This window comes from Gracilinanus agilis, chromosome 1 (genome assembly GCF_016433145.1).
Source record: "Gracilinanus agilis isolate LMUSP501 chromosome 1, AgileGrace, whole genome shotgun sequence".
Classification (NCBI taxonomy): Eukaryota; Metazoa; Chordata; class Mammalia; order Didelphimorphia; family Didelphidae; genus Gracilinanus; species Gracilinanus agilis.
In genome coordinates, this window is record NC_058130.1 from 724,699,667 (window position 1) to 724,712,438 (window position 12,772).

Sequence of the window (12,772 nt, forward strand, 5' to 3'; positions counted from 1 at the left end):
CTCTCTCTCTCTCTCTCTCTCTCTCTCTCTCTCTCTCTCTCTCTTTCACACACACACACACACACCTCAATAATCACTCCATCTCCAACCCACCCAAGGGTCTGGGGCTTGCTAGCCCATTAAACTAGCATCAAAGGAAGAGACCAACACTGAAGAGTCGAAGAAAATAATGCTTTCCCCAAACAGCTGTCAGTGCCATGACTGTGACACGTGCTGGTGCTACTGACCTCAATCCTTCACTAAGATCCCCTACCATGCACCATCATCTCAAAGCTGTAATGTGCTACTTGACTTTCTAAGTGACTGGGTGGTCCAATGGATAAAGTGATAGATTTGGAGTCAGGAATGTCTGAGTTAAAATCTTGCCTCAAACATGTACTAGTTGGGTGACCTTTGGCCAGTCATTTAAACTCTTTGAGCCTCAGTTTGCCTATTTGTACCAACATTGATGATAGTACTTACCCCACAAAGTTGTTATGAGAATCATATGAGAGAACATTAGATTAGGAGCTCCTTGAGGGCAGAGACTATCTTTTACCTCTTTCCCCCAAGACTTAGCACAATGCCTGGCACATAGTAGGTCCTTAATAAATGCTGGATTGATTAATTGATACATAAAATGCTTTGAAAATCTTAAATTTCTATATGTTGTTTAATCATTTTTCTGTTACCTCATTTAGGGTTTTCTTGTCAAATATACTGGAGTGGTTTGCTATTTCTTTCTCTAGCTCATTTTATAGATGAGAAAACTGAGACAAATAGTGTTAAGTGACCTGCCCAGGGTCATACAACTAATAAGTATCTGAGTCTAGATTTGAACTCATGAAGTCTTCCTGACTCCAGGACTGGCACTTTATCCACAGTGCCACCTCTCTGCCCTGTAAAGCCCTATCTAAGTGCTAGGCATTGTTATTACAAAATAAACATTCTCATGCCATGGAAAGCAGCCATAGCCGGCACTAAAAATACATGCATGTATGATAATAAATCCAACTTCTATAGTGCTTACAGCCCTGGGAGTAAGGTAATATGTTGTTATTCCTTTTGCGGATAAGAAGACTGAGGTTGTCTGGGTGAGTTAGATTGCTCAGGATCCACATAGCTTATTAGCCAAGCTCCTAATATCCAATCCAGAATTCTTTCCAGCCTCTGTATGCTAAAAGCATTCCTTGCGGACACCCCTTTGCCCCTCACAAGAAAGGACTTTGGCAAATGCCTATTTTGCCTGTGTCTCATCTTGGCTCTGCCTACATGCACTCTCGCCCATCTCAGCCCCTCATTTTTCTCCCCACAAGACCGTGCCACTGTTAGACGAAGGTTCTTACAGCCACCGGAGCCAATAAGTCCTGCTTTAAGCTTTGATTCTTACTTAGTGGAAGGATGAGTTGGGCTCCCAAAGAGGAGCATGATAGTCTCTGTCCTAAAGGATCTTCCATTCTCCTGGGGGGTCATATGGGTGCAAATATATACCCAGAATCAATACTTAAAGAAACAAACACTCCCTTTTGGAGAGACTGCACCCACAAATTAGGACAAGGGGTACAAGGAACAGGAAGGGCTCAAACAAGGGATACTAACTAAGAGATAGAAGTGAGGAAGGCAGGTCCTCCAGGCACGGAAGACAGCGTGGGCAAATGCAGAGAGGCGAGACATGGTAGAGAAATGGTAAAGAGGCTCCTCTGGTGAGAATGTTAAGCATTGAAGGGAAGCTGGCTAAAATTGGTCCAGAAAGATAATTTCGACTCAGATGGTAAAGAACCTGAATTGCCAAACAGAGAATAGGAAGCAATTGAAATGTCTTTATCAGGTGTATGACATGATTCTACAAAGCTAAGTACATCACTGATATAGGACACTGTACGATGAAATATGCCTTGAGGTCTGTGACAACTGATATGCTGAAACCAGGTCTTCCCAACTCCCAGACCCAGATTTTCATATCTGTGACAGATAAGATATTACATTGGATAACTATGATTTTGGCGGTCTGGACCTGTGGTTTCACTGGTATAGAAAACTCTCAGTGAGGAACTCTTATCAGTGGCGTGGTGGAGAAACCCCTGGAATCATAAAGACCTGAGTTCAAATCCAGCCTCAGATATTTCCAAGCTGTGTGACCTTGAACAACCTGCTTAAACTGCATCTGCCTCAATTCTCTTATCTGCAAAATGGGGATCATAACAGTATCTATCCCCTAGAACAGGGGTCGGCAACATACGGCTCTCGAGCCATATCTGGCTCTTTTGAGGGCCAGATATGGCTCTTTCTGCAGGAGCCATAAAGTCAATTTTTTTCAGGCACTGTTACAGGAGCTGCACTGTGAGCACTGTACGGCTCTCACAAAATTACATTTTTAAAAATGTGGTTTTTATGGCTCTCATGGCCAAAAAGGTTGCCGACCCCTGCCCTAGAGTTTCTGTGAGGATCAGATGAGATAATATTTGTAAAGTGCTTAGCACAGTACTTTGCACATAGTAGGGATTGAATAATGCTTGATTTCTTCCTTCCTGTGACATTACATATATACATATAGGTGTCATATATACACACATATATATGACGAACAGAACCGAAATGGTTTTCTAACATATGTCAAGTTCCTCCTTTAGCATAGAAATCCTCTTATGTTTATGCCTAAATGATATGATTTACTCACCTCCAGCCAAACATACTGGGCAGTGGGAGGGATTGTGGGGATCTCAAAGTCCACTCTACCCCCTTGAGAAAGTAATTCACTGGTGTAAACATTGTCCTTTGGAGTCAACTCAGCTTTGATCCGGACCATCACTCCATTGGCTGGACTACCATCAGGGTAAGACACCTCCACCTGGAGAGCATTTAAACGATAGGCCATTTAGGAATATATTTTTTAAAAATCATTTATAATTACATGGTAAGGATTTTAAAAAAGCAATTAGCCGTTCTAGAATATGGACTAATGTGACAGTGTTTTAACGGTTGACAATTTGAAATGTCATTTAGATAGAATCACAGGGACATAAAATTAAAAGCTAAAAAACACCTAGAGATCATCTAGTATAGCCTCATTTTACAGATGAGAGAACTGTAGACAGAGAAGCTAAAAGATTTGCTTATGATATTTCACAATTATGGATGAGGGGCAAGTTCTTGACCAAAAAAGGAAGCAAATGATCATAAAAGAGAATATGGACAATTTTTATGACATGCAATTAAAAAAGTTCTTGCAAAATTAAATCAACAACAAAGAATTTAAAAGGAAATAATCAGAAGGGAGGATTTTTGCTGTTTTGCCTTGTGGCAAATTTCTCTGCTAAAAGTCTAATATCCAAGGTACATTGGGAATTGATACAAATGTTTAAGAATGAGAATCATTCTCCAAAAGATAAATGATCAAAGGAAATAAACAAGCAGTTCTCAAAAGAAAAAGATGCATGTTATCAATCTTTATTTGAAATAACTTTTCAAATCACTATAAATGAATTATAGACAAATGAATACAAGCTCACACCCATTATATTGGCAAAGATTACAAAAGAGAAAAAAGGTAATTGTTGAATAATATTTCTAACTATTATGGAAAGCAATTCGCTAAATTCTACCAAATTACTAAGGTTTTTTAAAATGATCAATAAAACAAGTGTTTATTAAATGATTACTATCTTCCAGGAACTATAAAAAGTGCAAGAAATCCCAAGAAAAAGCAAAAACTTCCTGCTCTCATGAAACAAATGATTTGGCCAAATGACACCATGATGAGTGAGGCATATGTGCCAAAGAGAAATTCAAAGGAAAAATACCCACATAAAAAACATTAATAGCAGCACTTTTTACTCTAGAAAAGACTTGGAAGTAAGGTTGGTGCTAATCAACTGGGGAATGACTAAATTATGATATATAAATGTAATGGAATATAACAGAAAGGACAGATTCAGAGAAACTTGGAAAGATGTATGTTAACTGATAGAGAGTGAAGCAAGTAGAACCCTAAATTCAGTACTCAAATGCCATGATTAAATCAATAGATACAGAAAGTCTTAGATAAAGTATAGTTTTTATTTAAAACCTTTTAAAATCATAAACAATTCTTAATGTGATATTAAAAAACTATATGTGTAGGGCAGTTAGGTGGTTCAGTGGAAAGAAAATCAGATCTAGAGACAGGAGGTCCATGATTCAAATATTGCCTGAGGTGCTTCCTAGCTGTGTGACTCTGGGCAAGTCACATAAACCCAAGTGCCAAGTCCTTAATGCTCTTCTGCCTTAGAACCAATACTTAGTAGTGTTTCAAAGTCAGAAGGTAAATGTTAAAAAAAAAACCTGTATGTGTAAAAACAAAAACTAGCATTATTTGTAATGAAAAAACATAAAAAGCTTTCTCAATAAATGCAAACATAAAGCAAAGACATTCCCTCTCCATAATATTATTTGGCATAATTTTACTAATACTCACAGTACTAGCATAGGAGGTGCAGAAACTTAACTGATTTCTACCAAATTATGCTCCAAAACATAATGCTATAATGCCTCAAAATGAATTCTGGAGCAATATAACCCACAAAAAGACAAGGTGAAGTAAATTTTCAGTTTCAAACAACTTAGAAGATCAACAGGAGGGATCTAGTATGCCCAGATCAAGGTGGAATCTAGTACACAGCAAGCAAGACTTCTGGAACTCTCAACCACAGATGGTAAGACAGAGTCAGACAACTGTTTAAATGGAGATTATGGGAGTCTCTTTGCTGGCTCTGGGTACAAGATACTTGTCACATTGCCAATACACAGAATCAGGTCACAGCCCTGAAGTGCAGTCCCAGGGTGAGGAAGAATATTAGTGTATGCCAGTACTTGCAGCCACAATAAAGCAGGGGACTCTGGTCACAATTCCAAGGGGGAAAAGAGTGCTTGAGGCTATTCACAGACCAGAGCACAGGCCAGGAGAGTAATAAACACACTTTTCCTTATATCATACTACTTTACATCATACCAGAAGAACTTAAAGCAGATGGATCTGAAGGCAGTTGCACAAAGAACCTCAAGCTTTAAACAGTGTTCCCTTCACCACATTTAAAGAGCCCAACTTTAACAGCTTTTTAAACTAAAAGAAAAATGTTTAAACAACAAAAAAAGAAACTCAACATAGAAGTTATTTTGATGAGAATGTAGACTCAAATTCAAAAGAAGACAATAAAGTCAATAGTACTGCATCCAAAGGCTCCAGGAAAAATATGAATTGCTCTAATCCCAAAAAGAATTCTTGGAGGAGGTCAAAAAGGATTTTAAAAAATCAAATAAGAGTGAGGAAAAGAAGAGAAGAAGAAAATTGGGGAAATAAATGAGAGTGATACAGGAAAATCATGAAAAAAGGGTCAACAACATGGGTAAAAGAGACATAAGGAAAAGAAATGAATACTTAAAAAACAGAATAGGCCAACTGGCAAAAGAGGCGCAAAAATCCAATGAAGAGAAGAACTTCTATTAAAGCAGAATTTGCCAAATGAAAAAAGATATACCAAAAGGTACTGAAGAGAAAAACTTCCTGGAAGACAGAATTAGTCCTCTGGGAAAAGAGGTACAAAATTCACCGAGAAAAAGAACTCTTTACAAAGTAGAATTGATCAAATGGAAAAGGAGATATAAAAGCTCACTCAAGGAAATCACGCCTTAAAAATTAGAATTGGGCAAATAGAAGGTAATAACTTTATGAGACAATGAGACATCAAGAAACAATCAAAGTCAAAAGAATGAAAAAATAGAAGAAAATGTGCAATATTTCATCGGAAAAACAACTGACCTGAAAAATAAATCCAGGAGAGATAATCTACACCTTATTGGACTACCTAAAAGCCATGATCAAAAAAAAGAGCTTAGACATTATCTTTCTTTTTTAATTTTTAAATATCTTTCCATGTTTGCATGATTCATTTTCTTCCCCTTCCTTTTTCTCTCTCCCCTCCCAGAGCCAACAAACAACTTCACTGTTGTTTGTACATTGTTATTACATTGTTTGTACAAATGTTATTAGACATCATCTTTCAAGAAATCATCTGAGGGGACAACTGGGTAGCTCAGTGGATTGAGAGCCAGGCCTAGACAGGAGGTCCTAGGTTCAAATCTGGCCTCAGACACTTCCTGGCTGTGTGACCCTGGGCAAGTCGCTTAACTCTCATTGCCTAGCCCTTACCACTCTTCTGCATTAGAACCAATACATAGTATTGATTCTAAAATGGAAAGTAAGGGTTTAAATTTTTTTTAAAAAGGAATCATCTAGGAAAATTATCCTGATATTCTAGAACCAGAAAACAAAATAGAAATTTAAAGAATCCACCAACCTCCTCAAAGAGATTCCAAAAGAATAACTCCCAAGAATATGATGTAGCCAAATTCCCAAACTCCCAAGTTAAGGAGAAAATATTGCAAGCAGCTGAAAAGAAACAATTAAAATATCAAGCAGCCACAGTCAGGATAACATACGACTCAGCAGCTTTTACATTAAAAGATCAGAGGGCCTGGAATATGATATTCCGGAGGGCAAAAGAACTAGAACTTCAACCAAGAATCACTTACTCAACAAAACTGAGCATAATGCTTTGAGTTGGGGGGGGGGGTGGGGTGCGGGGATTGGTATTACTGAAATAGAGGACTTTCAAACATTCCTGATGAAAAGTTCAGAGCTAAGTGGAACATATGACTCTGAAATACAAGACTCAAGAGAATCATAAAAAGATAAATAATAAAGAGAAGTCAAAAGACATTCAATAAGTTAAACTGTGTACATCCCTACAGGGAGAGATGATTCTAGTAACACCAAAGAGCACTGACAATTAGAATGAGTATACACAGACAGAGAGTGAGAGTGTGAGTTGAATATGATGGGATGATATAAAAAAAACAAATCAAATTAAGGCTTAAGAAAGAGGAATGTACCAGGAGGAGGGGGAAGGGAAAAATAGAATGGGGAAAAGTATTAGCCATAAAGCAGGCGTGAAATAGCATTCACAGTGTAGAGGAAGATGGGGAAAGTGGGAAGGACAGCTTGTGATATTTACTCACATCAGAATTGGTTCAGAGAGAGAAGAACTTATACAAAATTAGGTATAGAAAGCTATCTTCCCCAATAGGAAAGTAGGAGGGGAAGTGGATAAGACAAGGTAGGTTGGAGCTGATAGAAAAGAGGGCAAATTGGAGAAAGGGGAGGCCGGAAACTAAACAAAGGTAAATAGATAGAAAGTAATACTCAAGGATCATAACAGTGCAAAAATTTTTTACAAGTAACTCTAATAAAGGTCTAATTTCTCAAATACATAGAGAAATGAGTTGAATATATAAGAATACAAATTATTCCCCAATTAATAAATGTGCAAAGGATATGAATAGATGGCCCTCAGACAAAATTTTTAAAGCTCTGTATAGACATGCAAAAAATGCTATGTCACTATAATTTAGAGAAATGCAAAGTAAAACAACTCTGAGGTGCCACTCAATTTCTATCAGATTGACTATTATGAAAGAAAAGGAAAATGACAAAACTTGGAGGGAATATGGGAAAGCTGGAATACAAATCCATTGTTGGGGGAGTTGTGAACTGATTCAATCATTCAAGAGAGCAATTTGGATCTATACCCAAAGGGCTATAAAACAGTATATACTCTTTGACTCAACAATACCATCGCTAGGTTTGTATGTCAAAGAGATAAAAAAGGTGGGGAGGGCCAATATGTACAAAAATATTTAAAGGAGCTCTTTTTAGAGGGGGCAAAGATTTGGAAATGAAGGAATACCCAACAACTGGGAAATGATCAAGAAAGTTATGGTATATAATTGTAATAGAATATTATTGTGCCATAAGAAATGATAGGAGGACCTCAGAAAAACCTGGAAAGCCTTACATGAAATGAAGCAGAGCAAATAAGCAGAATCAGGAGAACATCGTACAGTGATAGGAATAGTTTACATTGAACAACTGTGAAAAACAGCTATTCTTAGCAATACAGTACAAGCTATTCCAAAGGACTCATGATAAAAAATAAAATGTCATCTACTTCCAGGAGAAAAGAACTGTCTGACCAAAGCAACCTTTTTTTTACTTTTTTAATTTTTTATTTGAATTTTTTTCCACAAAAGGATTAATATGGAAAAACGTTTTACACGATTGCACACGTAAAATCTATATAAGATTGCCTAACAACACAAGTGCAGTGGTGGGGGGGTTAGGTGGAAGGGAGGGAGAGAATTCAAGGCTCAATATTCTTTGAAAAATATTGGAAACTGTTTTTACATGTAATTGGGGGGGAAATAAAGTTTTTAAAATGCTTCCTTCACCAAAAAAATGTATATTTCTTAAGCACTAACTCTATGTTAAGTACTCAGAATACAAATTAAAAAAGCAAGAGACTCCTTTCAAGAATTTCACATTATAATCGGAAGATGACATATTAAAAAAAGTTTTGGCTGCAAGTTAGATGAAAAGATCCCATGGTCCTTAGGGTGGAGCAGAAAAGTAAATAGTAATATATTTTAAAACATCATTTCCATGAATAGAAACCTGTTTTTTTCATACTGAGCTTTCTGATAGAAAGGGACTTTGTTAGCAAGAGCCTTCTTTTAGGGGTAGGGTCTTCAGCCCCTATGGCTGCTGAAGCAAAGGCTGTGTCTCCTATAAAGGAAGTTGTCAGATCATATTTCCAAAAATCTTGCTTTTTGAACTATGGCTGTGTTGGGTCAGCTGCATGTAAGGCTTATGTTCTGGGGAGCACTACTATTCCTGGGCTTCTTGGACTCAAGAGTCCTGGGAGATTTACATCTATGTCTGAGAGGAGATAGTAATTGGTGGAAGGAGGTCAGCCTACTAGACATATATTGTCTCCTGTGTGTCCTTCAATGCTTCTTATATACTTCAGAGACAAAAAATTATATCTATTTGTGACATGAAGTTTACTTAGAAAACCCCAGAGAATTTGTATCCCAAAGAGATAATAGGGGAAAATATATGTACAAAAATATTTATAGCTGTGCTCTTTGTGGTAGCAAAAAATTGGAAAATGAGAGGATGCCCTTCGAATGGGGAATGGCTGAACAAGTTGTGGTATCTTTTGGTGATGGAATACTATTGTACCAAAAGAATAATAAACTGGAAGAATTCCATGTGAACTGGAACAAGCTCCAGGAATTGATGCAAAGTGAAAGGAGTAGAACCAGGAGAACATTGTACACTGAGACAGATACACTGGGGCACAATTGAATGTAATGGACTTCTGTACTAGCAGCAATGCAATGATCCAGGACAGTTGAGGGACTTAGGAGAAAGAATGCTATCCATACCCAGAAAAAGAACTGTGGGAGTAGAAACAGAGAAGAAAAACAACTGCTTGATCACATGGTTCGATGGCGATATGATTGGGGATGTAGACTCTAAACGATCACTCTATTGCAAATATTAATAATGTAGAAATAGATCTTGATCAATGATACATGTAAAACCCAATGGAATTGCTCATTGGCTACTGGAGTGGGGTGGGAAGTTGGGAGGGAAAGAACATGAATCATGTAACCATGGAAAAATATTCTTAATAAATTAACTTATTAATTTATTAAACCTAAAAAAAAAAGAAAACCTCAGAGAACCAACACATAGAATAACTGAGACAACAAATAGCTCTGATAAAGTAATAGGATGAAAAACAAATTTTGAGAAATTCTGTATTTCTATATAAGCAAAAAGAAAGAAATGAAAGAAATCTTGTTCAAAATAACTACAAAATAGTTAATAGTTCATTTATGAACCAAAACACATTCACAAAAATTATATAAACATAACTAAAAAATACTTGTTACAAAAATAAAGGAAGATCTAAGTAGTAGGAAAATGGAAGGAAGCATTCACAATTATGACTAGGTAAATAATTATTGCTAAATAAGGGAAAGAAGGCGTCATTAAAGGGTCAGTTTCCACAAAGCTTTTGCATAAATAAAATCAATGCAGCTATGATAAGAAAGGTAAATGTTCATTGAGGGGGGAAAATCTTTCCATCAAGTATTTCTGGTAAAGTTTAGTAGTAAGGTACATAGGGAATTAATACAAAAATATTAAACCAAGAGTCATTTCTCAATAGTGGTCAAAGAATTTGAACAGTTTTCAAAATAATTGACATCTATCAACAACCATACAAAAAATGCTCCAAAAAACCTTAATAATTAAGCAATTTTGAAGTTTCACTTTCATCCAGAAAACTTACTAACATGATAAAAGATGATAACAGTCAACCCTGGGAAGGCTAAGGAACACTAACACACTATTTAGTGGAGCAATAAATTAGAAAACAATTTTGAATAATGTGAGTAAACTCTCTAACTTATTCATATATTTCAATCCAGGGAGTCTCACTGCTAGACATATACTTTGAAGACAGAAAGGGGAAAAGAATCTCATACATAGTCACTCTTTGTGTCTTAGCAAAGAACTAGAAACAATCTGGGTACTCATTAATTGAAAAATTGCTAAACAAGTTATTGTTGGACACCGCATTGTTATACCTTAAAAGCCAATGCAGTGGGGCAGCTGGGTAGCTCAGTGGATTGAGAGTCAGGCCTAGAGACAGGAGGTCCTAGGTTCAAATCTGGCCTCAGACACTTCCCAGCTGTGTGACTCTGGGCAAGTCACTTGACCCCCATTGCCCACCCTTACCACTCTTCCACCAAGGAGCCAATACACAGAAGTTAAGGGTTTAAAAAAATAAAATAAAATAAAAACAATGCATACAAAGAAACATGAGATGACTCCAAGAAGTATCTTAAATTCATCACATCTAAAACAATTCATTCTAGTTCTTGGTACCTTTCCCCCTTCCAGACTTCCCTATTTCTGCCATGCACCACCATCTTTTTAGTATTACACGTACATAAGCAGAGAATTATCCTGGACTCCTCCAATCAGTAGCCACTTCCTGCCATTTTTACCCTCCTTACATCTCTAGAATCCAATCCTTTCTTTTCACTCACACAAACCACTACCTTCATTCAGGCATCATCATCTCTGGTCTCCTTTATTGTGACAGTTTTCTAATCTCTGCTTCCAATCTCTTACCACTATGGTCCATTTTACCACTCCTGATGTTGTAATTTTCCTTATTGGCATACAAAATATAAGTTATTCTGGTTAGCTGTAAAAGGTCAACACCACCTGTTCCGAGCCTCCCTTTTCAGCCTCACTGGACATTGCTTCCCCTCCTGTACTCTGATGTTGCCAAACTGACCCCTTTGTTCTTCAGTCACAACACTTCACCAGCAATCTCCCAAACTCTTTCCCGATTCCCCCAACTACCTCTCTCTTATAGTACCTCATGTTTAACTACTCTGTACGTGTGTATGTACATACATTTTAAATTTGAGCTATATATGTTTTTATATTATTTGTCTTCACATGCCTGGAGCAGAGCTCGGGTAGTCCTTTAACTGCCCGATAGGTTGGAGTCCTGGTGGTTTAGCCTGCCTACTGAGACAGTTTAGCAGGGTGTCGCAGCTATGCCTGCTACAAACAGCTTCCTGAAGGCACAGATAAGAGCTGGGTGGGAAGGTGGACACCAAAGGAGGAAAGCTGCCCTGAAAAGGGTTCAGCAAGCCTTCATACCAGAGCCCATAAAAACAGAAAATCTTTTTCAGAGCTGCTGTCTATCCCTAATTCTTCAACTTTGGAGGCTAATTGTTTTGTATACAAGTTTAAGATGGTATGTTTATTCCTACTGAATGTTGTAATATTAGATTTATTCTAGTCCTCCAGCCTCTCAAGGTCTTTTTGTACTCTGACTCAGTCAGCCACTGTGTTAGCTCTCCTTCCCAGCTGAATATCATCAGCAAATTTGATGAGCACATCATCTATGCCTTTTATCCAAGTCACTCATAAATAATATTAAACAGCATAGGGTCAAGCACATAGCCTTACAATATGCCACTGGGGATCTACTGCCACCTTGTCATGGAATCATTAACACCTGCCCTTGTGTATATTTAAATTTTCGTTTTGGTTTTTTAAGTCAGCATAAGTGATAAAAGCTATTAAGTAAAGGGATTGCTAGCAGAAAAAAATAATATGGAAATAGCAAGTGACAATATTTGTACAACCCAGTGGAAGTGCTTGTCAGTTCCGGGAAGGGGGAGGGAAGAGGGGAGGGAAAGAAAATGAATCATATAAACATAGGAAATATTTTTTTGAAAATAGATAAATTTAAATAAATTTTTTTTAAATTTTTTTTAACCCTTAACTTCTGTGTATTGGCTCCTTGGTGGAAGAGTGGTAAGGGTGGGCAATGGGGGTCAAGTGACTTGCCCAGGGTCACACAGCTGGGAAGTGTCTGAGGCCGCATTTGAACCTAGGACCTCCTGTCTCTAGGCTTAGCTCTCAATCCACTGAGCTACCCAGCTGCCCCCAATAAATTTTAAAAATAAAGGGATTGCTAACCTGTGTGCTCCTGCTTGAGTGAGATGTTGAGAGGGATGACTGTGAATAAACTGGGACAGGAGAAAGATTTAAAACTGTTCCGTCTGCCAGGAAGAGATATCTGGCAAAGGATCATTCTTCATCTAAACAGTTTACCAGAGCAGAGAAAATACAGTCACTAAGGTCTCTCGAGTAACACTAACTAATTAATTCATCATACATCCCTGATAGCTTATCTTCAGTTCCATCTTCTGTACGTTAAAAAAAAAAAACAACCCTTACCTTCTATCTTAGAATTCCATATTACATAACAATCCCAAGACAGAAGAGTGATAAGGGCTAGGCAATTGGGTTATATGA

The 12,772-nt window shown here is 37.4% G+C and overlaps 1 protein-coding gene across 1 annotated transcript in view; it reads right to left on the reverse strand.

Moving 5' to 3' along the window:
* CPAMD8 (C3 and PZP like alpha-2-macroglobulin domain containing 8) overlaps positions 1-12,772 on the reverse strand; it is a 131,169-nt gene that overhangs the window by 78,542 nt on the left and 39,855 nt on the right. The window contains exon 13 of the mRNA XM_044685330.1: positions 2,657-2,827. Coding sequence (XP_044541265.1) covers positions 2,657-2,827 — 171 coding nt within the window. The remainder of the gene's footprint in view (positions 1-2,656; positions 2,828-12,772) is intronic.